Below are 24,396 nucleotides of genomic sequence, written 5' to 3' on the forward strand. Positions count from 1 at the left end.
TGACATAATGCCTGTTCGCCTCCAGCGTGAGGTCACATTATGTAACACTGCCCCTCGTGTCCACCCGTCCAAATCGAACCTCCCTGTCGGCCCCCGAGTGCCTCTTAACCGACAGCCGGTGCGAGGGAGCATCCGAAGACGCTCGACTCCACTCACTGAGCGTCTGTGCTGGATGTAACCCCCCCCCCGCTCCACAGTTCCCTGTGCACCCCCTCTCTCCTCTGTCCTGCTGCCAAGCCACAGCTGGACCGCTTTACCTCGCAGGGGATTCCTCCTGGATCAGACTTCTGCACTGGAAATACAGTATGAGGCTCCACACGATGGGCTCCTCCCGTGCACGCGTTTTATCTGTTCTGACACAGACAGGAAGCAGAGCCTTCACAGGCGGAAAGCGACCTGGACTCATTGCATAGGTTGTCTTTTGTAGCGAGTGATGACCTGGATTTTAGCTGTTGTGAATAGAAATACACTATGGAGTAAAACTGTGTTTGCAGGTGTGCAACAACAAGAAGAACTGCCACTGTGAGGCGCACTGGGCTCCTCCGTTCTGTGAGAGCGCAGGCTTCGGTGGCAGCGTGGACAGCGGCCCCATGAGAGCGGCAGGTACAGTAGCCCCCGCACTCGCAGACACACAACCGCAACACAAGCAGACTGGGCTTAATAACAGCGGCACCAGCTGCAGCCTGAAAGCGCCGCTCGCCTCCACCCAGCGATGCGAACCATCAGCCACCTGTGAAACGGCCCCCGCCTCATGTCCTCGTCGTCGCTCTGTGCTGTAGATGCGCGTGCGTGCGTATTAATGTGCGTGTTGTCGTATGTGGCGTCAGCCGACAGCGTGGCCGTCACCGTGGCGATCCTGGTTACGCTGCTCAGCCTCCTGGCGGCGACCAGCCTCGTCTTCCTGAAGAGGAAGAGCCTGCTGCGCCTCCTCTTCGCCAACAAGAAGAGCACGTTGGAGAAACTCAGGTGATGGAGCCGACTTCCCAACGCGTTTCCAGGCTGAGGTTTTTCTTTTCTGTACATGCTAATAATACACACGTTCCATCTGTGCTGTAGATCCATAGAGTCCACCAGGCCGACGAGCCCCATCAGGACTCAGTCCACTTTCAGGCCTGTGGCTCAACGCAAGCCTCCACCCAAACCATCTGCAGCCAACATTTACAAGGTGAGACTTGGCAGCCAATCTGAATTTAGTGTGTAATAATACTCCTTCAACGTGCAGCCGGACCGCGGTTCAGACCTGTCAGACATGCAGAAGACAAAACAAGACGACAGCACGCCGGCTAATTGATTCACTCTCATTAAATTGCACTTGAACCAAAATTAATCAGAGTGAGACCTCTGACGGGAGGCGAAGTAACTGTAATTGAAAGACGGCTCGAGCTCTTATGATATTTGTTAGCGTTTACCAGTAAATGCTCTTTGTATAATGAGAATGGAGCCGAGTTGAGTCTTCTGACAGAGGAGGAAAATAGGGTTTGATTTGTTTGGGGGGAAAGAAGCAGCATGGAGTAACATTACCTACCGTTTGCCTGTGTATGTGTACTGTAATACTGGGTAGTGTTTGTGCAGGTACTGTAGGAATTCAGTGTGTATTTAATAGAGTGCAGTCGGCCTCGCTGTCCATTCAGCCTCTCACTGATGTCCAGATGTCGCTTAGCATTGTGCTTGTACTGTGTGTGTGTGTGGGGGGGTGGTTGTCCAGAGGCAGGTGATATTGGTTTGTGGTAAAGCAGCGGGGGAGCATCTGCTCAGGGCATGTGGTCAGACCCAGAACATCATATCGAATAAAGTTATGTTCCTGCTTCACGACCGACTCTGACATCAGCTCTTTCCCACTAATGAGAAACGTCTGACTGAAGTGTATTACTTTGTCTGAAATACATACAGTAAGGCAAGAGCTGCAGCCAATATGATTTTATTATTAAGCATTCAATTAACTATTAATTTGACTGAATTAGCAAAGACAATTCTAAAAAATGCCTGTAATTATTTTCTACTGTACATGGATCCAAACTGTTTACCTTATGGCAACATCTGTATTTCTCAAGGCAACAAGCCGGGTTTAGTATAGTATCACTGGTTCAGCTGCTGTAGTAGAACGGAGGGACACATCAGCACGTCTATGAAAGCGTCCTCTGCTCCTTTCAGCCGTCTCTGCTGAGCTCCGAGCCTCTGCTGCCTCCACACAACTTCCACTCCCACAGCCTGCGCCGGCTGCCCCTCTACCAGCCCCTGCACATCAGCCGGCCCATGCCGGTGTGTCTGAGCGTGGGCCAGCCCGCCCTGCCCGCCCAGCACCGGGTCCTGCCGGCCCACGCGTCCCTGTCGCCGCCCCGGGTGCCGCCCTTCCTCAGCCTGCCGCGCCAGCCCGCATCCTACAGGGTGGACCAGGTTGGTGTGCGTCACTGGTTCCTGCAGCCTCCTCGCTCCTGCTTCTGTGTAGTATTAGTACCATTCCCACTACCTGTGGAGTTTTCAATTCAGCAATTTCTATATTTCTAAAGATGCCAAGAACATCTGCAGCTTCACCTCTACTGTAGATATAATTTTGCTGTTTTGTCCACTAACTTTTCTTAATCTAAAACATTAATATCTGTCTTTTGTTAATTTGACAGATTCATTCAGATAAATACTTTTAAAATGGTTTCGTACGCTCACTGCATCACTGCATGACAGCAGCGTAACTAAGAATAAATAAAGCAGCGTTCACTCCCACTGTGATGGAGCAGCTATACGTTAGGCAAAGATGCAATCTACTGCTTTTACGCACAGGTAGTAACATAAATAAAGATGTTCAGCACTTACAATATGTAAAATAAAAGCCCATTGTAACAATTGGCCCAGAGATTTATGGAGCCGTCCCTGCAGTCACGCCGAGAGGTTTGTGGCAAAGTGCTGGATACTGGAACTCATTGCTTTTTTGCATTGCAGCTGTTCAGCTTGCCCACATATCGACAGCTAAATTCAATCTGCTTCGCTGCCTGTGACCCAGCTCCGGAGTGAGGCACCGCTTTCCGCTGAGCCAGCATTATTGGATTTGGTGGAGATAGTAAATCCATCTGTCTGCTTCGGCGGCGGCTGCAGGTTCTGATCCGCCGGCGCGGCGTTGGGATCCGGGCGGCTCGCCGGGCCTCCGCGGGCCGCGGCGGGAGGACGCGCACGAGGGGAAAGGGAGCGGATCGTACGATAGGACGCCTGCGCTCTGTGGGATGAGGCGCGGAACATAATCCCAGATGATACATTCATTTAGCTCCAAGGTTGAATATGAAGGTGTGCGCGCATTAAGGCACCGTCACTCATTCGCTGAACTTCAGGAAAAAGTATAAAACATGAGTTAAAGTCAAATATCTGCTTCAAACTCAGAGAGTCGGTTCCGTACATCCCATATTCTGAGCGTGGGCCGACTGAAGCTGCGCGTTGACTGAAAGGGCCCCGTTTGCTGCCAACACAGTGAAACCCTGTTACCTGCTCGTTTTGCTCTAATGAAACAGACGCAGCGCACGCGGGTCAGAATCGATACCGATCCAGTGGGGACATGCGGAACGTGGCTCCTCGCCAGGAAAGTGAATTACAAGATCATTTAAAAACTCCAGGCCGACCTCCCATCTGCGCCTGCATGACTCAGTCCCCATTAATACGGAGCACATCCTGTGTTTATTTTATCGTGTGCTTATTGTGGCTTTTTTAGGTGCTGAGTAAGTATTTCCTCAGCACCTGTAGAGTCCGATAGATGTAAATGAGCTAGAACCCCCGCTGTGAGTGGAACCTTTCCACCCGTCGCCTTTCTGTGAACTCCAAGTGCCAGCGTTGCATTTGGCCCGACGGCGCCGGGCTCACAGAACTTCTCGATGCCGCAGAGGACAGCGCGGTCCCTCGGTTTGAATTGAGACACGCGAACGCCACCAGAATGTGCAGCTTTTCCTGCCAAGAGCGGCAGAACCCACCCGGGGCCCGGATCATTCTTGCGTCTGAGTGGATGCATCTGGTCGTTTACATCTTTGTTTTCCTCCGAGCTCCCGTTCGAAACAACAGCCCGAGTTTGCTCCCTTCTGGAGATTATGTTGTTCCTTAAAGGTAAACTGTCCACACAGAATTTACAGTAAAAAATCACAGCAGATGAACAGGTGTGTGAAATCGTCCTCGCTTCAGTTGATACTCGCGTAGATTCTTCACAGGGACCCCCTGCTGTGCTTACTGTACTGGCTTTCATGGAGCTGTAGCCTCGTCTTAACTGGGCTCAGTCTGGTTAAAGCATCTCAGCGCTTCCTCCTCCGTGGGGCGTCTGCTTTCTTGTAAATGGATCTGAGGAGCGTTCGCTGTGCGGCGTCTGAGCACTTTGAGCTCGGCTGCTTCAGCACGTCCTGATAAATGGAGAGATTAAAACGCGCGTGGATTGTTGTCTGTGCGCTTCAGCTGTTGCTTGTTCTGCGACGTCACCGGTTGCGTTTCACATACGGCTCAGACTCTCGTCAGTCATTTAAGCGACGGTGCCTAAACTTGCCTTTGGTTCCAGAGCGGATAATTACTTTTTCGTTTTCTTCAGCGCTCCACAATAATGAATTGCATATCTTGTGAAAATTCAGGTGGGTATTTTGAGGGTAACCCATAATGATGAATGGTTTCATTGGACGAATAAGAAGCAGATTAATCACCAGTGAAATGAATGAGAACAGCGGCTGCAGCGATGCATTTGTATTTACTATCTAGACCAACACACAAAGCAACACACACTACAAAACATGTGTCCGCTGATTATTGATCCGGTTTAATTGGCCAGAGCAACACATTACATTATTTACAGCCGTGTAGTAATAAGTGCTCTCTTGTCCATCTCTGGCCTTGTAGCGTTGGAGTCGCCAGCGTTCCGCTCTGTCTGTTGCCGTGCTCCCTCACACATTCATTGGTGAACGTGTGAAGCCGTCTCCGACCCGTGCGCTCGCCGGGCCTCTGGTAGCAGATGTTTATCGCCGCCGCGCCTCCTCGCTCTAGATTAGTGACACATGATGGCCCCCCGTTCAGATAACCTTCTACACTCACACAGAACCCAGATATGGAGGAGGAGGAGGAGGAGGAGGAAGAGCTGGGTTCATCATTCGCTGTGGGGATTCAGAGAACACACTGATAACACAGTGCCCTCTAGTGAGACGTGTCCGCTTTTGTCTCCCGGTAGCTTTTATTCAGCTAATCCATATTTAAAGAGAGGTAGAAGGTGACGTGTTATATTATTCAGCTTTCCATTCACTGCATCTCCAGATAGGTTTAATACACTTCGTGGGGCTTTTTCAAATTAGCTATGGAGCCTAACGACCGACTTGTCTTCGCCGGTTCTGATTCCGTTTATCCCATTCAGGACTTTGAAAGGCCGAGGCCGCCGCAGAAACCGCTGCCCGCCGACCCGCTGGGGAGGGGCTCCCGCTTCGCCCACGGCGCCACACCCACAGCGGGCCACGTTCCCGGGTCGGGGCCCATCCCCGTCCCCGTCCCCACCGTGCCCCGGCCCCCGCCCTGCGTCCCGCTACCCAGCAGGTCAGAACCAGCGCCGCTCGGGGTCACGTCCCGCGGGCGCCGCCGTCCTCTCATGCGCTGTGTTTGTTTTCGCCTCAGACCCGCTCCGGTGCTGCCCTACAGACCTCCAAAGGCCCAGCAGGACTGCTGAGCTGCTGGCGCCGCGGGACAGCAGCTCCCCCGCCAGCAGATGGAGACGTCCTTGATTTGCACTAATAACAGAGACTTTGAGAGCTTTCGGACGGTTGAAAGCGCCGAGTCTCGCGTGACGGGAGGTGAACGTGTCACCGCAGTGCTACGCCTCTAAAAGGTGCTTTGTTGTCCTCGCTCAGGTACCGAAAAACTGTTCATCTGTTTAACTTTGTCGTGGTGCATGCTGAAGGATTTTCCCACAGAAACACGGAAGAGAAGACATGTTTGAACAGTGTTTTTGTTTTTTGTTTGTTTTTCTTGAATAAAATGCAGAAACATTCTTTTTATAACCAGTAACGTTGCTTGAACCAGAAGCAAAAACTATTGTTACTGTTTTTTTTTTTTTACTTTATGAAAGATACATTGAAGATGAGCACAACCTAGCAAGGTTAGCATTTAGCATTTCCTATTTTCATGTAATCATGCCAAATGCATTTTTATATCCATGCCACCACAACGCTGGAAATTGGATAATAATCTGATATTTTACTTCCGGAACAGCGATTCAACAGTTGGAAGAGTTTTGTAGATGCATCATCTCAAACAGCCAGACGTTCAGTCAGAAACATGTTATTGTGGGATTAATGTGCACATTTTATGGTCTCAGTCTTGTCCGTTGTGCGGTGAAGTACGAGCAGGAGTTGTTCTTCTTGCCGAACGCTGACGCCGGAAGTCTCCGAGGACTCGACGGGCTGATGTGTTCCAGGGAGTTACACCGACAACATGGCTTTTGGTGTTTGTGTGTGTAGCATTAGCGCTCACTCTGTCCCTGTGTGTGTGTGTGTGTGTGTGTGTGTGTGTGTGTGTGTGTGTGTGTGTGTGTGTGTGTGTGTGTGTGTGTGTGTGTGTGTGTGTGTGTGTGTGTGTGTGAGCCAGGCAGGATGACCTCAGGCCTCTCCTCGCTTCCACCACATCTGTCCAGCCTCCCATTTGGATTCTATCCATCAGAGCCGGGTTGCGCTTTGCGTCATTCCTTTGTTGCACGAGGTGAGACTCCAGCCGCGGCCTCATTTGCCCCATGTCCGTGTGCTGCACACCTCCTCCTAACGGACGCGTGCAGATGTGCTGGACAGCCTGAGTTCACCGCTGGGCGCCGTTCGTTCGTGCCGTGTGGATTAGTCGTTCAGTGTTCATTGTGTGTATTTAACTGTAATGCGTGTAAATATTGTAAGGTATCGTTTGCTGTTTTTATTCCTGCTTTTTTACAAGCACAGTGATGCAGGAGCTGCTTTGAGGCTGTGCCCCATGAAAACACATTTTTGAAAAATGTAACCTGTACTTGTTAAAGCAGAGTCAAATGTTGGACAATATCAGTTAAATATCAGATTTTACTGATGAAGTCGGAGCCAAATAAAAGTTCCTTTTATGACCGTTTACATCAAGTTGTCTACAGTTTTTTTTTTTTTTAACTAAACCTGTTTGAAAACACAGGAAACTAGGGTTCAAGTAAAAAATAAAAAGACAACATCTAATAAATAGACATTTTGGAAAATGACAAACAGAAAAGTGAATGACTGTGTAAATGCCCCCTGAATCTGTTCTCTCCTCTCCTGGTTCAGTGCTGCCACCTGTCAGACAAACTTGGTCATTACACAGTGATATCTACTGTAAGGGTCAGCAGAGTCCACTTGCAGAGGAGACAAATAAATAGACAATCTAAAAAATATTGTAGGTCCAGTTAACGAGAAAACATGCCTAAACTTCCCTTCAGGGATTAAGAGTTAATGGTCGGTTGAGGTAAATCAGGTATTTAACAATTTTGAATAGAACTGCAATTAGTATTTTCATCACAGCTGCTTTTATAATATTAACTAATAGATTACTTGGCTGCAAATCACGGTTTTGGCATTTTTGCATGATTAATTATAAATACTTATGAATCCACACATCAGTCGTATTTAATAACTTTGTTTGTTTGGTCTTGTTATTCATGAAACAGACTTTGGGGCTTAAAGCTTTAAAGATTAGCCGGACCGTTCATAAATAATAATAGTCTATGCTACATAACCACAGGCCAACGCTTCAAATATTATTAGTTACTTTGTTTTCTGAAGATGTTTGCCTTTTTGTTTATATTTTTTCTGGCCAAGTCGTGACTATGTGACTATGTGAAAATACATAATAGTTTGTGGCCATTTGTCAGTAGAAACATCAGACTTGTCTGAGTCGCTGCCCTCAAAACAGCACATCTGCTGTGTGTCTATATGTAGTGAGAGCTATTGTTGGGGAACGCGTCTATGTCAATGAGTCTATTAAGACTGTGTGTGTGTGTGTGTGTGTGTGTGTGTGTGTGTGTGTGTGTGTGTGTGTGTGTGTGTGTGTGTGTGTGTGTGTGTGTGTGTGTGTGTGTGTGTGTGTGTGTGTGTGTGTGTGTGTGTTGCGTTGCATGGGATTAACAGCCACATGACGGCACTGGGCTGGACGCCTATGGAGCCTTTTCACTTGGCTTCACACGCGCAGCCGCTCTGTTTGTCGTCCAACAGTTTACTGGGAGCTGAGACGTCCAGGCTTCGCTTCACTCCTGTGGATCTGTAAATGAAGTTTAAACCCGACAGACTGCCGGTGATGGCACAGGACTTTACCGCCTTAACTGGAGAGGACTGTTTTGAGGGAAAATCCCCGTGTTCAGACACAGAAGCCAACGACTATGATGGCGTTCTGGAGATTAATCAGTTTGACGGACTGCCTTATTCCTCCAGGTTTTATAAACTGCAGGAGGAAAGAAAAGCGCTGCCGGCGTGGAAAGCTAAATGTGAATTTATGGACACTTTGGCAAGAGCTCAGTTTGTAGTTGTCAGTGGCGCCGCGAACACTGGGAGGAGTTCTCAAGTGAGTACTTTGGGGTCTAAAACATCCCGCCTTTAAAAATAACACTGGTTTCATTCATACTGTACGTCTGATTCTGCTGGGTCGCTGCTTTGCTAAAGGTCCCCCAGTGGTGCGCTGAATTCTGCCTGTCGGCCCAGTTCCACCACGGCTCGGTGGTCTGCACCCAGACCCACGCGCAGCAGGCGGTGGACCTGGCTCTGAGAGTGGCCGATGAGATGGACGTCAACGTGGGCCACGAAGTCGGGTACCGCATCCCCCTGGAGGCCTGCTGCGCCGCCGACACCCTGCTCAGGTACGAGCCTCGAGCGCCGCGTTCCTCCGCTCGCTCCTCGCTCTCCTCCCGGGTGACTGTGACTGTCTCCTCGTGGACAAAAGGCGGGAGGGGGCTCTTCTCGGGGGCTCCCTGCGCTCCGTGTGGAGCCCTCATAAGTCAGCGAGGGGACAAAGGAACCCAGCAGGCCGCGGACGGGCAGCTGAGATAAACCGCAGCCACTCCTCACACTAATTATCAGAGTAAATTACTCTAATAGGAGCCGAGCTGAAGTGTAGATGAAGTGGCTTTCATTAAGATGCCAGTGTGAGGTGCGATTCCCTGATACTGTTCAGAGCCCAGTGCGGCGCCTGTGCGTGTATGTGTGCGTCATGTTTACGGTCCACCGCAGGTTCTGCACGGACGACGTGCTGCTGAGGGAGATGATGTCGGACCCCCTGCTGGGGCGCTACGCCGTGGTGGTGGTGGACCAGGCCCACCAGCGCACCGTGAGCACCGACGTGCTGCGCGGCCTGCTGAGGGACGTGGCCCGGCGGAGGCCCGAGCTCCGCGTGGTCCTGCTCTCCGCCGCCGAGCCCTCGGCCCGGCAGCTGGCCCACTTCAGCTGCAGGCCGCCGGTGCCCGTGGTTCGCCTGGAGAGCCGGGGAGCGGGCCGGGTGGTGCGCGGCGGCGCCGGCGGCAGCTACTTCTGCTCGGCGCTGCGCGTGGCGCTGGAGGTCCACCGCTCCGAGCCCGCGGGGGACGTGGCGGTGTTTCTGGTGACCGCGCAGGTGACAAAGCAGCTGGCGTGGTGACGAGTCGAGGGGAGGCCTCCTCTGACCGCTCTTATGTGATTGTGTTCCAGGAAATAGACTTAGCCCGTGACATCCTGAGCCACGAGGCCAAAGCCCTGCCTCCGGGCCTGGGTCGGCTCCTGCCTGTCGCCGTGCACCCTGGCCGGCCCGGGACTCTCCCGCTCCTCTGTGAGGAGGAGGCGGCGGGTCGGGTCCGCAGAGTCTTCCTCACCTCCAGCCCTAATGAGGATTTCTTCTGGGCTCTTAGCTCAATACGTTTCGTCATTGATGCCGGGCTTGAGAAACGATCCGTGAGTCCGTCGTCCTTTCGTGACCGATCAGATGATTATCTGAACATCTCGCCCTAATCACAGCAAACGCACCGCGGTGCTGTTGCAGGTTTACAACCCCAGGATCAGAACCGCCGCCGCCATCTTCCAGCCGGTGAGCGCGGCTCAGGCTGAAAGCCGCAGGCAGCTGGCCGGTCCGACAGGTGGGAAGTTAAACAGCGTGATGTGAGCGTGTGACGGCGGAGTCTGAACAAGCACTCTGATGTCCTGCAGGCAAGTGTTTCTGCCTTTACCCAGAGGACAGGGCGCTCCCTGCTGAGACCCCCCCACGGATCGCAGAGTGTGACATCACGGCCACTGTGCTCTTCCTCAAGAGGATGGAGATCGCCGGACTCGCGCACTGCGACTTTATCGACAGGCCGGGTGAGGTTCATGTGAAATGACAGTTTTGCTGCGCGGCGCATCGACCCCGGTTCCCTGTTGTTCTCCAGATTTGACACGAATTTTGGGTTGAGTCACTCTGTTCCCTTTTGTTCCAGCGGACAGGAACTCTTTTATTGGGGGGCAGTGAGCCGTGGCTCAGCTGAACTGACAGCTCCTGTTAGAGCATCCTTTTAGAGCTGACCTGTTTCCGTGTGCTATTGTTCCCCCACATTTACACACACACACACACACACACACACACACACACACACACACACAGACACACACACACACACACACACACAGTCATGCTAGTGTTGCTGTGTGGGAGTGATGATGATAACAGAGCATCTAAGGTAAGGCTCCGTCTCCAGCTCTGCGCCCACATCTTGTTGATTCACCAGAGAAACGTGTTTGTGCCGCAGACGGAACATAACAACAATGAATTAGCTTTCATTTCACATAGAGATGCTCGGCAGATGTTGATGGGGATTATAAAATCCTAATCTGCTGCTGCTTTTTCTCTATCCCAGCGGGTCACCACTTTGGATTACAGATTAGACAGCGTGACGACAAAAACAATCCATAACAGTTGTTGTACACAATTAATAATCTCCCTGTTCAAACACTAGACAGCCATTATAACCATCCACCTGCCTCTTACTCAGATCCTGAAGCCCTGATGCAGGCTTTGGAGGAGCTGGACTACCTGGCAGCTCTGGATAATGACGGCAACCTGTCTGAGATGGGCATCGTCATGTCCGAGTTGCCCCTGGAGCCCCAGATCGCCAAGACGCTGCTGGCGTCCTGCGAGTTTGACTGCGTCAGCGAGGTGGCCATCATCGCTGCCATGCTAACAGGTAACGCACGCGTTGACGCCCGGCTGCTGTGACAACGCTCCTCTCAGCTCTGGCCTCAAGATCGCCCGTTTGCATCCGTTAGCTCCCACCTGCTTCACGGTGCCGTCCTTGGACCTGAGGCCAGAGGCCACTCAGTGCCATCAGAGGTTCCTGCACCCAGAGGGAGACCACTTCAGCCTCATCAACATCTACAAGGCCTTCAAACAGCGCCAGCAGGACCCGTGTGAGATGAGAGCGTCACAAAGGCAGCTTTATACAACGCATTAAACTCGGGTAATTTTAACCTGTTTCCTGTGCTCGTTTTTCTGCTTCTTAGACTGTGACGTGGAGAAGTGGTGTCAGGATCTGTACCTGAGCCACTCGGCTCTGCTGGCGGCGGACGCCCTGTGCTCGGAGCTCACCGACACGCTGAGGAGGATCGAGCTGCCCGTGTCTGTGCCAGCGTTCGGGTCGCGCGCCAACACCCTCCACGTTAAGAGAGCCCTGCTGGCGGGGTTCTTCATGCAGGTCAGAAAACCGAGCCCTTATTAATGCTTAGTAAGCGTAACTGCATCGCGTAGAAGCCAACTGTGATTTGTAACAGGTGGCGCGTGACGTGGATGGATCGGGGAACTACTTCATTCTAACCCACAAGCACGTGGCGCAGATTCACCCTCAGTCCGGCTACGGTGCGAGGAGCCCCAAGCTGGGCCTGCCAGAGTGGGTGCTGTTCCATGAGCACTCCTTCTCCGAGGATAACTGCCTTCGCATCGTCACCCACATAACACCAGAGGAGTACGTTGTTGCTTTGTTTACCACCAAGGCTCCATCACTGAATGGGGTTTGAAAGTTACACTGCACACAGACACAACCTGTGTTTTTGAATCAGATATAAAGGCCCAGTTCTCCATGGACTATCTATTTTGGTTTTACTGGGGCAGTATCATAATCCTGCCAGTTGCCGAAGGGATTATGGATTGTGTAGATGTCTGGGAATGTGGAGCTGCAGCTTAATGTGGGAGGAGAAAGCTCAGCAGTTTTTGTTGTGCTCTCCCAGGTTCTACACAGTAAAATGTGTGAATGGGTTCACTGCAGATAAAATGAAGTCGGGGCAGATGTTCTGTAAGTCTCCTCTCCAACAATAAGGGGCCTCATTTAGAACTAAGCCAAAAAACAGGAAAGACTTTCAATGACTTTGTATATGTTCCATTCAGTGAGGCTTTTGACTATGCCTTTTCTCACCAGGTTCATTCAGATGGCGCCGCAATATTTCTTCTACAACCTGCCCCGAAGCGAAAGCAAAGACATCCTCCAAAACATTTTGAACCACGGAGCGTCTCACAGTCAGGAGGTGAAATCTCCATCGTCCAGAGAGGAATCAAAGGAGGACGAGAGCTACGACCGCTGTGTTGTACAGTGACTGTACCGTGTCGTTCTACCGTGGATCGTTTTATCATTTCATTTAGTTTTAGAAGTTGCATATGTCTTTTTTGTCACAACACTATGTTCTGTATTTATTCTGGTGAGTTAGACAAAGTGCACTAATATTATTGGTTATACAGTATTAGAATTAAAAATGTTTTCATGCTTAAGTAAATTAATTCTTCCTCTAAATGTTTTAGCTCTATGTGCTGCATTGTCCCGATGTGTCATTCCATTTCATGAACAGAACATCTAAAGACAGGGTACAAAATTTGAAAAATGCACCTTTATTTTCTTCACAGCAAACCATTCAGATAGAAAGGCATTTATAAATACAGTAATGTGAACAAACTAGGCTCTGAGGTTTCACTGAATGCTGCCAAACTATTGCACACAGTTATTTTGGAAAGCAAATAACACGTTTTAGCTTATTTCTACCCGTCAGCTCTGAAAACACTGATATTTAAGTGTTGTAAAAGTGAGAGATTCCAGGTGACATACACTCAGCACAATTCCAATTAGAGGAACATTATCCGGTCCATGACCCAAAACTGCCTGAACAAAAGTGAATTTCAACATTTTCTGAACATGCTGTACAACTATTTGCAAAATGTGCAATTTGAAACCTGTGATGCAAATGTTGACTCTTAAAGGCGCAAGAGGTGAAATTAGCTTTGAAGGTAAATTAAAGTAAAACAGTGTCTTAATAAGTTTTATGTCAAAGCACTTGTGAGAAGACAGTTGTGAAATAATCCTCAAAATCTGTGTCCTGGTGTCCAGTGAGCATCAGAGAGCAAATCCAAGTCTTCGATGTAATGGTTCATGTCGTTATCATGAACTGGCACCTGGGTTACTGCTGTCTGTCTGTGTGGTCAGCTCCTGCAGGAGCTCCATGTAAAGTCTGACCTGGGTGTGGAGGGGTGCGCTCTTCTCAGCCCGCAACAGCTTAGAGTAGACGCTCTTGTACCGTTTCAACAGCTCCTCATCCATCTTGCTATAATAAACATGTCAGGACGGAATAAGTGAGTAGCTGGCGATTTGAAGGGAATTGATTTACATATGCAGCTAAACATAGTGCTGCAGGTTCTCACCTCGATTTCCGTTTCGTTGTTGCCATCAGTTTGATGACCTGCAGCAGCAGGAAGGAGAAACTTGGCTCAAACACACCAATCAACTTCTTCACTTCCTCAAGGTTCAGTCCTGACGCGGAGCCAGAGGCCACATCCAACGACCGTTCTGGTTCAGCCTGGTCTGGGCCATCAGGCTACAAGAGCAGGCGTGAAAGGAAAAGATCCTATAAGTTTTAGTGTGTGACCCAGAAAGGACAACAGACAAATGCTCTGCACACACAAGACATGAGAGAGAATCCCCGTCTGTTGACGTACCTCTGTCTGCTCCTCCTGCAGCTCCTTGTCAATCAGCTGGAAGGCATAGCGAGTGTCTGTCATGATCTCCAAAGCTGCAGTCAGGCTTTTCAGCTTTGCCACGCAGCTGCTCTGGCCTGTGACACACCATTATGTTTTATGGTGTTATTCTCTCTGAAGCAAAATATTGAACACTGGCATCATTTAATCTAGACAGTCACTCACCTGCCATAGTAAACTCTGCAAAGGCCACTCGCTCTAGAAGTGCGCGGAGAAGCTCACATGGTGCGTCTTTGAGGCTGATGAATAAAGAGACAGCCCTGCTGTAATGAAGCTCTGCTAGGCTTCGGTGCTGCTTCCTCAAGTGTTCGTCCCCCACCTGCCATAAAATCAGAGCCAGACACAGACGCCTCTTTGATTCTGTTGCTATGCTGATGAAGACCATCACCAGCGTCTCTTGGTACAAAACCAGATGATCTCATACTTGGTTGCGGAAGCAGCTGTGGTACATAGAGGCCAGGCGGTGGTGGATGGTGGCAGCTCTGTACTGGTATAGTGGCTGACGAGCCGACTCAGTGTGCAGGTCACAGTACTTCAGGGATTTCATCATCGCATCAGTCACTTCCCGCTCAATCTGAGAAAAAACACACAGGGGTGGTTGATTTCAATATTGTTGATCAGTGAGCCTGACGTGTTTCGATTTGTGAAATCTCAAATAAAGGCTTGTTGACAGGAAGTAGCTCCACCTGCTCCTGGGCCTTTCTGGACAACGGAGCGTAGTCCTGGAGGAGTGTGGCAAGGGTGAAATAGGTGGTGGACAACTCCCAGTTTACACTGTCCCACACTGCTGGGTGGGTCTCTCGGCTCACTAGTGACTTCATAGCCCGCGTGTAGTAATCTATGGCCTGAGGCAAAAGTAGATGGAAAACGTTTCAGATACATTAAAAATACTTTAAAAGAACACAGGTTTGTGTTTAGTTAGACTGCTCAGTCCGATTAAAGACAAAGACCTTCACCTTGTTATAGTAAAGTGCCTCTTCAGGTGAGAACTCCCCTCTGCACTGGTCAGCAGAGACGGCACAGTGGGCCTGGGCACAGATTCTCATCAGCCGCCCAGTATTACACAGCAGCAGGGCAGTGTTGGTGTTGTCCCTGATGGCTTCAAAGTCCTGCATGCCTTTCTCAAAGAAGGAGAAACTCTTTTTCCACAGTTCCTGCTCTGCTGTGGACACCGATTTCTTTTCTAAAGGGTGAGAAGGAGAAACACAGTTAGACAAGGGAAAATGAACAAAAGGGGCAAACCCATCTAGCGCAAGCGCACCTTCATTCTCAGTCTGCATAGCTGCAGCCTGGTTCATGTAGTAGACTCCCATCTCGTTGCGGATGTTCCCCAGTCTTTTGCGCACCTGAGCCAGCTGATCTGGAGCTTGGTCTTTCAACACCTCAGAAACGAGCAGTTCATAAGCTGCTTCGTAGCATTTGGTGCTAACAAACAGCTGGTATTCCGGGTCCATGGCCAAATCTGTTGCCATGTTGAAGGCTGGAGAATTAAGTGATAATAAGGTTGGTAAGATATGACAAGAAAAGAGAACTCACATTCAAATTAAGCATGAAAGTGGCCATTCTGTGCTGTATATTATTCTAACCCTGGCAGCTGCACTCTCTGTGCAGGCTGTGCAGGATCTCTTGGTCATCTTTGGTCTGGTAGCTGTATTCTTCCAGGTAAGCCGCTCTGTTGCTGGCGTTCTGTGCCAACATCAGCTGGATGTCTCCACAGAGGGACAAACACTGGCTGTGAAACTGCAACACATGTGGGTGCAGTGTACCGCTCACTGAGCAATAGGCATCTGCAGCAGAAAGAAGGAGCAGAGGGAGAAGGAAATGAATGCTTTGTTGCACTGGATGTTTTTTCTCTGATGAACTCAATTGAATGCAGCCCGCTTACCATAGCACTGCAGAGATAGCTTGATGTAGCGCAGGGCCCGTCCATACTTCAACAGGTTGGTGGCTGCATCAGACAAGACATAGTACGCCTTGGAGGCTTTGAGGAAGAGCTGCAGCTTCATGCGGTGCTGCCATGAGCCCGGGATCATCCCTGAGCGCGTGGGATGCTTCTGGTCTTTCTGCACTGGACATGCTGGGCACACACACACACACATATAAGAAAAGCTACACAAGGAAATCTGTTAGAAGGCAAGTGTTCTCTGTTTTATTGTTTTATCATTTAATATACTGTAAAAAAATAAACTAACCTCTTTCAATAGGAAGAGAGATGCCTTTCTCAGCTGCACAGGCTCCCATGGCACTTCTGTCCTCATACTGAAGAGGTATGGGAATATTAGGGTCTGCAGCAGGGAGGTCGCTCTCCTTTTTAATGCTGCCATCCACTGCCTTCAACCCCTGTGTGGTGCAGCATAATATCGGTAATACGGTAGGGGACTAGTTTCTTGAAACACAACTTATTATTACTATTGTTTTTATATTCACCTTTAGTACGTAGCTCAGGACATGTCTGCATCGTTCCTCCTTGTCTTGAGATATTGGAAAAGCACAGTTTGGCTACAGAGATGAGAGATTTCTTTTTAAATGCAAAATATTTATTGGCATACTCCAGGCTATTCCCCAAGGTTGGTGAGCAGGAGAAAAACATTTGGAGAGAGAGGCACTCACTCTGATCAGATGGGTGGATTTGTACTTCTCTGGGACTGACAACTCCCCCACAGAGCGGATCACAGCCACAGCTTTGCTGTCGTCCTGTGGTCTGGAGCAGTTAGCGAAGGAGCCGTTCTCGTCGCTGTCCTCTGTCAGATCCTCGTCTTCCTCACTGTAGCTGTCCTCTGAGCCCCCACCGCGGAGCGACTCCTCTCCATCTTCTTCGAGTGGCTCGTCAAGCTGGAAGAGCTCTGACAGCATGTAGTGGGCTGAAGCGATGATCTGAACAGACGGAGGGATGAAGAGGATCAGGCATTAAGTTTATATTCAAAACACAGTTTCCATTTAGTACTCAAGAACTTTTGTTTTGTATTTAGTGTTTTTTGCCATTTCATTCTTTAAAGCGGCAGCTGGGTGTGAAGCCAGTTTTCCCTATTGCTAATCAATTCTTCTTACCTGAGGATGTCTCTCCTGATCTAGAAGCTTGATGCAGTTTAAAAGCAGAGTTCTGATTGTGCCGTAGTGCTTTCGGTTTTGCCTTGCCTTCAGTATCAAGTTACTTGCCACTCTGTGCCAAAAATCAGATAATAGGAAGTCATTATGGTTACACTCCCAATATTATTCACCTGACTACCTGACAACAAATGTCATCAGCAAATACAGTACTAACTATATCTTAAGATGGACAAGTTAATCTCTGAACAGTTTAAAATATTCACTTTAAAATACACAACAGTATATTAGGTATTATCCCATCTGTCTGTTTAAGCTGATTTTTTTCCAGTTTTCAATACTATGCTTGTGTGCTGAGCACAAACACTCACTTGTAGAGTAAGACAGCCACAGGAAGGGTGAATGGATTTTGATATTTTTCTTCTTCAGCCTCCTCACACAGAGTTGTAAGATCATAAAGCTTCACAATGTCACTCCCACTAGCTACAGATTCAAGAAATAAAAATGATTGAAATGATGAAATGATGATTGAAAAGTTTTAACCACAGAATGAAAAATTGTCTACGTATTTCCCACCTTTAAAAAGCCAGTAGGTGTGACCCTCTTTGGTGCAGTTGGACTTCAGGAAGGAGAGGACATTCTGAGCGATGTCTTTCACCACCCTTGTGGAAAAGGTTGAGTTCTCCAGATGAGGGATGTCTTCTGTTTTTATCATCTCATATTTCTGTGGGCACAGAAACTACTGCAATCAACAAACAAATAAGGATGCCTTACATACTGTATTGACTAATTCTCAGGGTAAATTACCTCAACGATGCCATTGACGTGAAAACACATGACGAGTTCTGGAACATTGCACATCAGATTGTCCAGCCAGTAATCAATACCTGTCAGAATGTTGATTGGCTTATTGTTGTCCCTGAAGAACAAGGTGCAACAATTATTGTAGACCTTGATTTGATACATGAAGATACAGTTACAATAATACATTTTAATTTAAGTTGACAAACTTTCCAACCTGAGTCTCAGACTGACAGCAGGATAGCGGCCACCCCCAAAAATAGGCATATTGGAGCCAACCAACATGTGGATATCTTCAAACGTCCACATGATGTTGCGCACAAAGTCATTTTTTAAGCCCTGGCAAACAAGTGATATTAGATTCAAGCTGGCAACTGTAGCACTTATCACTAAGAAAAGATAAAGCTTGCCTTACCTGGCTGTTCTCGCCTTCATCAAACAGTGTCAGGAGGTTTTGCTCTTGTACATTCTGTACAGACGTCACATGTCCCAAAGCAAAGCTGCTGTCCACAGAAGCATTTTCCTGCATATTTCGTAGTAGAAATATAGTCAACATTGCAGGCAACATTATTCCTTATCAGACAAAATTTTTACAATGATAAAGAGGAACCCATCTCTTCAGACAACTTAATATCTAGATGACATTTTATTGTTTATGTTTCATGTACCTGTTTGTGACCATGTGATTCTTCGGGATCAGGTGGTGTGCTGGTGAAGGTGGTAGGCCATGATGGGCTGAACCCCTCTGCCCCGTTTTCCTCCTCCCCTTCATTTAGGTTGTCTGGTACAGACTCTGCAGCCCCATCACCATTTATACTGCAAGAGACAGGTGAAGTCCAAATGGTGAAAGACAATGAAGTCAAAGCCATCTCTGGTAGTAAAGTCTACTTATATTTAGGTAACACGTAGTACTGACCTGTAGTAAAGGAACTTTGACAGGATTGCTTTCTGATACCAGTGCTCTTTACTCTTCTTTTTCCTCTGCCACTTCTGATCTATTAGCCGCTGATAAAACTCTTTTAGCCATGTCCAATCTCCAGTCTACAGTAAAACATCTCCAGTGAGAACAATATCACATAAAGGCCTCAACATTCTTGTCATGAAAAAAGTAAATGATGAAATTTAAAAAATGTTGTAAATTAATACAGTATAAAGACATTGCTATACCTGAGAGGACCTCATGAAAAGCTCCTGAATGTCCAGTTCATCCAAAAGCAGTGTCCTACCGACACGGTGAACTGCCATACTGACGTGAGACTTACTGTACGGAATTTTCAATAGCTTTTTGATGTTCTAAATGTGACAAAATCATTGTTAAGATTAGCTGCATGTTGTAGCAAGTTTTAGTAACAGAGACAACCATGTTATCTTTGCAGCAGCTCCACAAACCTCAGAATCTGACACCACGTCAACATCGTCCCCGATGCAGTCAATGAAGTCATAGGCCATCCCAAAACTACAGATGAAAAGGGAGTTAGTAAAGTTCAAATTATTGACTCAGGTGACAAACTAACTAACTAACTTCCAGACCTGGAAAAGGGTTTGCTCTTGCTGCTGGACCCTAAAATAGTGGTGCCAGCACTGCCCAGCTGGGGGTTTTCTCTCAGCCAGTTGGCAGGAGGCAGCTTAAGGTCAGTCTTCTCTTGCAGCAGGGCATAGCTGGCTGGAGGTGGGGCGGCAGAGTACTTGACCACAGCACGACTCTTTATTTCGTTGCCCAAATATGCTGCAGAATCCTACAATATAATAAAATATAGCATTAAATTATAACTTAGTTATGATTACCAGATAATATAACACTCAGTACTCAACACTCAGAGATGCCAGATACTGGAATCTCTGTATTTTATATTAAATTTTTAATTCTCTTTTTTTAACTTCTCTCTGATTCTACTTGCTGTGTTACAAGGCTAAGAGAGCTGTTATAGTTCTTGTTCTCCTTACTTACATGTTTACTGTTCTCTTCTGTGCAGCCAGAGCCAGTACCAGAACATTCCTCCTTCCTGTTATCTAAGGGGATCCCAGGCTCTCTGTCCGCAGCAAATCCACTCATACTGGACACACCAGCTCTGAATCCGACTGGCACAGGTTTCTTAATATGAAGACACCCTATCCATTATCTGACGGGAGGACACGGGTAGTGTGTACATTAGTTACACAGCGACAGAGACACGTCCCTTGTGGTTATAAAGTTACAGGTACCAGTTGCTAGCTTGACAGGCTAGGTTGCACATAAACAACGGTGTCTGAGTAGACCTACAAAAAGTGTGAAGATGAACGCGTTTTACATGAGAAGTAGCGTGTGCTGTTTTAAGCTTAGTATCAAGTTAATAATGAGAATTAACCGACCGGTTAAAAAACCCTGCAGCTTCACCTCTGCCCACTAGTCTGTCACCGACAAGCTACTGCAAGCAGCTAGCACGGAACTACTTCCTGTTTGGAAAAGTCAACACACGTTTTTTTCCCATGTTTACGATTTTTAATAGTATTGCCTTGCATGGTGAAACATATATATTATTGTGTAATATAATTATATTATAATAATATATAATTATAATACAGACACAACATTTACTGCAGCGACTAGCATAATTAACCCGGATGTAGTTTAGGCAGTTTTTCTTTCTAGAAAGATTGAGCATTTTCTTTTCAATACATACTAATGTTCTCTCTCTTCAATATTATTATTATTATTATTATTATTATTATTATTATTATTATTATTATTATTATTATTATAATTATTATTATTATTATTATTATTATTATTAGGGTTAGGGTTAGGGTCAGTAGCAAAAGGAAATATATATATATATATATATACACAATATTTTACATTTATTTATATTTGTATAAACATTTTCCTAATCAAATTAGTATAAATAATATTTGTGGTCAGATGTTATATCCAGCAGTGCAGCGTAAAACAGCTGATCGACAGAACGGGGAGGAGCTCTGAAACTTTGTTGCCAACAGCTGGTTCCTGCGTTTTCACCCAGTGAAAGCGGACACCGCTTCCAGTCCAGGTCTTTTGGACGTTTCTGCGTCCGTGCGCGAGATTAACGACTTTGTGACAATGGCGAGCTGGAAAAGTCACGTGCGTGCTCGACTGCAACTAAGAGACCACACTGAGAAACGTCCGTTTGTTGGCGTTTTCAGCAGCTGTAAGGGGAACAGCGTTCTGCTCTCTTTGCATTATGACTTTGGCATCGTTTAACCGTTTTCGTTTTCCTGTAGTGTCTCAGCTGGAAGAACGTTTCGAAGCAAGGAAACAATTTTTGGGAGAAGTTAAATCTGAAAGGTTTGAAAGATTAATTTTACCGAAGCCTTTTATTAGCTACATGTCAAATATGGACACGCATTTAAACAATAACTATGTTCATTCTCAGTCAGGAACGTGGTGCAGTGGACGTTGCGATAAACACCAGACTTCTGCAGCTCCAGCTGAAAGAGAGCGAACACTTTGCAGACAAGGTGGGTGAAATGACTCCATGATAAAGACCGTCAGCCTTCAACTACAGGGGCAGGTGATCGAGTTCATTCATTCTCCACTTAGCCACTTCATGCATTGCTCTTTGTTTGCTCAGCTGTCTCAGACCGTCTCTGACCTGACCTCTGTTCTGTATGTGAAAGAGGCTGAAGTGCAATATTGGCAGTCACGGTAAGTTGTCTGCTCATCACTTTCAGTGGACCATAATCAGCAATCAGTGCACTCGCTTTAAATCAATTGCATATACAACGTCTAACATGATGTTATTTTTGACATAATTTCATCACATGGTTCTTTCAGTGTGTCCCAGTATCGTGAGGAAGCACTGACTCTGGCCAAAGGGAGCAACGGCCTGAAAGCAACCCTTGCACAACTGGACTTCACCATTGAGTGTCAGGCCAAAGAACTGGGGGCTCTGCGTGCCGAGCGGGACAGAGTCCAGGCAGAGTTGGCTCAAGCTCGGAGAGAGAAGGACGAGCTCCTGCAACGCTGGATGGAGGACAAGCGGGAGGAGGCCGACAGGCTGAATAATTACAACGACATCCAGGAAAGGTAAGAGGAGCGGCGTCTGCGCGACTCACTGCGACGAGACGAGTAGCAAAATCCCACGGTCCCCGAGGCTGGAAGTTGTGAGTGACTGCTGCTCTTCACCAGGTGGCAGCGTTTAACCCAACAGCTGAGGAAGCATCTCCATAAGGAAGCAAAGGCCCACGTTCCCACAGTGGCCAGTGGTGCCACAGCGGCAGACGCTCCGCGTTCTCACCAGGACATATGCTCAGTGAAGTAGATGCTCTTAATGTGACTAATCGCCATTCACTGGTGTCCACACTAATCCTCAGCAGCCCATCAAGACGGAGACGTCCAAGTGAACAGATAATTATCCTGAATGCCATGTATTTATGAAACCAATGAACCATTACTGGCAAACACTGTACTAGACTGGTGGAGGAAGACACATTAGTAACACGTGTGATGCACTACAAGCAGGTAGGACCTGCTTTGAAGTCCAGAACGTTTGTTTTCTAAACATACATAACTTTAAACAGAAATTATCTAAATAACCTTTTTCATTAATTTTGTCTGGAAGAAAAATACAGGTCACGTAAATTATCCCAAAGTTGCGTCTGCTATTTGTACCTCATAGGAAGATGCTATAATTAACCTGGAGCTATAAGCTTTTTTTTTAGATTTTAAAGCTTATGTTTTAATGGAGAAATAAGTATTAATAATATCTATATAATATTTTGTATTTAAATATGTATTGTTGTTTTTCTTGTTATTCATTAAATGTTTTTTAATAAAATAAAGTCACTTAAGTTATAATTTTCACAGTTGCAGGAAAGAGTCTACATTCAATTTCTAATCATATCTTCTGAAGATTGATATAATATTGTATCTGAATATTGTTATATTTAAAATGTTGGTTGTTGTTTTTTTTACTCAGAATTCTAGTTCCATGTCTCCATGGTGAGCAGAGGTCAGGTTTCAGGCTGTTTGCGGCTGGTTTCCATAGTGGCCAGTGTTTGCATTAGTCGTTAGGCTGGACACAGTGTGTGGTGAATTAGTGAAAGCAGTTGACTCGGTTGACTCAACTTCTCAAACTCTGCTAATATGGTAAAAGGTGGAAAGAGATATCCATCAGTGAACAACGATGGCAAATGGGTGAGGAATTTGTCATTTTTCTATCTCCTCAAAGCAATTCACCGCTTTTAAATCTGAGCCACATTCTTTATTAGCTCCTTCTTTTCCAGTTTGCTCATGAAGTCTTAAGCAAAAGTGAGACAAGGACTCGTGAGCTGTCCACAAGCACTGGGATGATGCTGAGTCAGGTCAAGACATCTTTGCCTCAGGATTTGAACTTTGAGCGTTATCCCAAACGGAGAACTGAGCAGGTGTGTAGTAGTAAAGTGTGTTGGATTCAGTTGTGTTACTCTGTAACTCTTCACATGAAGTGATTTTCTTCAGTCATGTTTCACAGAACACCAGAGTGTATCCATATTCAGAGCATGATAACAAGCACGCCTTCGCAGACAACGTCTGTGTCTTCACTCAGGTGAGTACCGGATGAGAAGGACTCCCTCCTCACCGCACTCTGGGCTCCATCATCACCGCTGCCTCTTCGTCCCGGTTAACCTCAGGGTGTGGGCCGCAGGAAGTGTGCGGGCGACCGTCGGCAGCACAACTCCCACTTCTGCCTGTGCCACGACGCCGAGGGCGCCGCCGAAGCCGCCGGGGGCCTGCGAGCGGCCTCCAGGAGCGACGTCAAGGTGAAGCAGGCTGCTGAGGTCGGAGCCGGCGCCCGGCGGTTCCCCCGCAACCACAAGCAGAAGGCTGCACAGGCGGCTCTGGCGCAGGCAGGGCAGCAGTTTATGTGGTTTGGACGACACGACTGTGAACCCTCAAAAGACGCTCTGCAAGTGTTGGCAGCTACCAGCAGCTCGGCCTCTCGCACGCGTTGAGATACACCTGTATATCAGGGGCTTGACGGCATCATTGATGGACCCGATGTTAATTAAAGGAGCAAATGGAACCACCAGTCTGGAGCAGCAATCACGGGTCCGTGCAGTTCACAGTTTCACCAACAGAGGGCAGCAGGTCTGCGTGAGTTGTGTCACAAGTGTATGAACCAACAAAACCTGTTTAATGTGCTAAGTCAGTGAGGGGAGATGAGGGGGGGTGTAATTTAGCTATTTTTATTCAACACATATCAACATGCAGACATTAAATTAGACCATGTGAAATAAATTAAGCCTGATTTGACTCATAATGCACGGGTTCGTTTCACCCCTGGGGATGAAACGGATAGATGTGTGTGTGTGTGTGTGTGTGTGTGTGTGTGTGTGTGCGCGTGCACCATCGATGCAATAGGGGATGAAGCGTGGGAGCGAATGACAGAACACTGCTTAGAGAAAAGCACTTAAGTGAAGAGTATCCCTAACCGCTCTCGCTCTCCAATAGCTGATGTTTTCTCCAGAGTCTGTTCTGACCAGCTGCTTTCTTCCTATAAGTACCCACCGGGGACTTGGGCTTTTCTCTCCAGCTTTCTTTCAGCTGCGGCAATTAGCTGATCCACACACGGCACCGACCTT

General features: G+C 47.6%; 5 protein-coding genes across 10 annotated transcripts in view; 4 read left to right on the forward strand and 1 right to left on the reverse strand.

Annotated features, from left to right (window-relative positions):
• adam12b (ADAM metallopeptidase domain 12b) overlaps positions 1–7,082 on the forward strand; it is a 41,992-nt gene extending 34,910 nt beyond the window's left edge. Inside the window, exons 18-24 of one of the 3 annotated variants that reach the window (XR_005898698.2) lie at positions 495–603; positions 828–966; positions 1,057–1,165; positions 2,152–2,394; positions 5,354–5,529; positions 5,608–5,840; positions 6,308–7,082. Coding sequence is in view for 1 of the 3 variants with exons in the window: in XM_029175784.3 (XP_029031617.1) it covers positions 495–603; positions 828–966; positions 1,057–1,165; positions 2,152–2,394; positions 5,354–5,529; positions 5,608–5,659 (828 nt within the window). In the remaining 2 variants the exon portion in view is untranslated. Of the gene's footprint in view, positions 1–494; positions 604–827; positions 967–1,056; positions 1,166–2,151; positions 2,395–5,353; positions 5,530–5,607 lie in introns of all 3 variants that reach the window. The other 2 variants (XR_005898699.2, XM_029175784.3) reach the window with 2 other exon arrangements.
• A 1,153-nt stretch (positions 7,083–8,235) lies between these two features.
• Positions 8,236–12,708, forward strand: dhx32b (DEAH (Asp-Glu-Ala-His) box polypeptide 32b). Its single transcript, XM_029175786.3, has 11 exons — positions 8,236–8,529; positions 8,628–8,821; positions 9,192–9,570; positions 9,645–9,884; positions 9,973–10,066; positions 10,137–10,286; positions 10,955–11,146; positions 11,229–11,369; positions 11,463–11,653; positions 11,730–11,920; positions 12,371–12,708. Exons 1-11 carry the CDS (start codon positions 8,236–8,238, stop codon positions 12,543–12,545), a joined length of 2,241 nt encoding a protein of 746 aa, XP_029031619.1. The 3' UTR covers positions 12,546–12,708.
• A 106-nt stretch (positions 12,709–12,814) lies between these two features.
• edrf1 (erythroid differentiation regulatory factor 1) lies at positions 12,815–20,259 on the reverse strand. 3 transcript variants are annotated; one of them, XM_055502464.1, is made up of 25 exons: positions 20,167–20,259; positions 19,766–19,937; positions 19,348–19,553; positions 19,207–19,273; positions 18,985–19,110; positions 18,734–18,858; positions 18,486–18,633; positions 18,233–18,340; positions 18,035–18,156; positions 17,824–17,935; positions 17,593–17,740; positions 17,388–17,499; positions 17,020–17,131; positions 16,582–16,845; positions 16,399–16,470; positions 16,164–16,311; positions 15,857–16,048; positions 15,558–15,758; positions 14,928–15,451; positions 14,658–14,816; positions 14,396–14,545; positions 14,137–14,290; positions 13,933–14,048; positions 13,639–13,811; positions 12,815–13,541 (listed from the first exon to the last, which is right to left on the reverse strand). In XM_055502464.1, exons 2-25 carry the CDS (start codon positions 19,868–19,870, stop codon positions 13,379–13,381), a joined length of 3,807 nt encoding a protein of 1,268 aa, XP_055358439.1. In that variant the 5' UTR covers positions 19,871–19,937; positions 20,167–20,259; the 3' UTR covers positions 12,815–13,378. The 3 variants fall into 3 exon arrangements, with proteins under 3 accessions (XP_055358439.1, XP_029031615.1, XP_055358438.1); XM_029175782.3 differs by having other exon boundaries at positions 14,928–15,154; positions 15,233–15,451; positions 19,766–20,232; XM_055502463.1 differs by having other exon boundaries at positions 19,766–20,233.
• A 490-nt stretch (positions 20,260–20,749) lies between these two features.
• si:ch1073-143l10.2 (uncharacterized protein LOC565165 homolog) lies at positions 20,750–22,888 on the forward strand. Of its 2 annotated transcripts, XR_008692677.1 has the most exons (7): positions 20,750–20,981; positions 21,055–21,118; positions 21,207–21,291; positions 21,405–21,478; positions 21,608–21,859; positions 21,962–22,294; positions 22,752–22,888. XR_008692677.1 is itself a non-coding variant. In XM_029126978.3 (6 exons), exons 1-6 carry the CDS (start codon positions 20,894–20,896, stop codon positions 22,092–22,094), a joined length of 696 nt encoding a protein of 231 aa, XP_028982811.1. In that variant the 5' UTR covers positions 20,750–20,893; the 3' UTR covers positions 22,095–22,634. The 2 variants fall into 2 exon arrangements, 1 of the variants encoding a protein (XP_028982811.1); XM_029126978.3 differs by lacking the exon at positions 22,752–22,888 and having other exon boundaries at positions 21,962–22,634.
• Positions 22,828–23,843, forward strand: tex36 (testis expressed 36). Its single transcript, XM_055502811.1, has 4 exons — positions 22,828–22,969; positions 23,059–23,199; positions 23,286–23,355; positions 23,441–23,843. Exons 1-4 carry the CDS (start codon positions 22,919–22,921, stop codon positions 23,764–23,766), a joined length of 588 nt encoding a protein of 195 aa, XP_055358786.1. The 5' UTR covers positions 22,828–22,918; the 3' UTR covers positions 23,767–23,843.
• Positions 23,844–24,396: the final 553 nt, after the last annotated feature.

This window comes from Betta splendens, chromosome 15 (assembly GCF_900634795.4).
Source record: "Betta splendens chromosome 15, fBetSpl5.4, whole genome shotgun sequence".
NCBI lineage: Eukaryota > Metazoa > Chordata > Actinopteri > Anabantiformes > Osphronemidae > Betta > Betta splendens.

What these genes read in the sequence shown, in the direction of transcription:
- dhx32b (XM_029175786.3), top strand. Translation starts at nt 8,236, where the DNA reads ATGAAGTTTAAACCCGACAGACTGCCGGTGATGGCACAGGACTTTACC. An exon ending in TGTTTCTGGTGACCGCGCAG is followed by an intron (nt 9,571 to 9,644) that starts GTGACAAAGCAG and finishes ATTGTGTTCCAG; the next exon opens with GAAATAGACTTAGCCCGTGA. An exon ending in CATCGCTGCCATGCTAACAG is followed by an intron (nt 11,147 to 11,228) that starts GTAACGCACGCG and finishes TGCATCCGTTAG; the next exon opens with CTCCCACCTGCTTCACGGTG.
- edrf1 (XM_055502464.1), bottom strand. Translation starts at nt 19,870, where the DNA reads ATGAGTGGATTTGCTGCGGACAGAGAGCCTGGGATCCCCTTAGATAAC. An exon ending in AAGAGCAAACCCTTTTCCAG is followed by an intron (nt 19,274 to 19,347) that starts GTCTGGAAGTTA and finishes TTTCATCTGTAG; the next exon opens with TTTTGGGATGGCCTATGACT. An exon ending in GTGGCTGTCTTACTCTACAA is followed by an intron (nt 17,132 to 17,387) that starts GTGAGTGTTTGT and finishes TTTTTGGCACAG; the next exon opens with AGTGGCAAGTAACTTGATAC.
- si:ch1073-143l10.2 (XM_029126978.3), top strand. Translation starts at nt 20,894, where the DNA reads ATGGCGAGCTGGAAAAGTCACGTGCGTGCTCGACTGCAACTAAGAGAC. An exon ending in GGAGAAGTTAAATCTGAAAG is followed by an intron (nt 21,119 to 21,206) that starts GTTTGAAAGATT and finishes GTTCATTCTCAG; the next exon opens with TCAGGAACGTGGTGCAGTGG. An exon ending in GTGCAATATTGGCAGTCACG is followed by an intron (nt 21,479 to 21,607) that starts GTAAGTTGTCTG and finishes TGGTTCTTTCAG; the next exon opens with TGTGTCCCAGTATCGTGAGG.
- tex36 (XM_055502811.1), top strand. Translation starts at nt 22,919, where the DNA reads ATGGTAAAAGGTGGAAAGAGATATCCATCAGTGAACAACGATGGCAAA. An exon ending in TGAACAACGATGGCAAATGG is followed by an intron (nt 22,970 to 23,058) that starts GTGAGGAATTTG and finishes CTTCTTTTCCAG; the next exon opens with TTTGCTCATGAAGTCTTAAG. An exon ending in CCAAACGGAGAACTGAGCAG is followed by an intron (nt 23,200 to 23,285) that starts GTGTGTAGTAGT and finishes CATGTTTCACAG; the next exon opens with AACACCAGAGTGTATCCATA.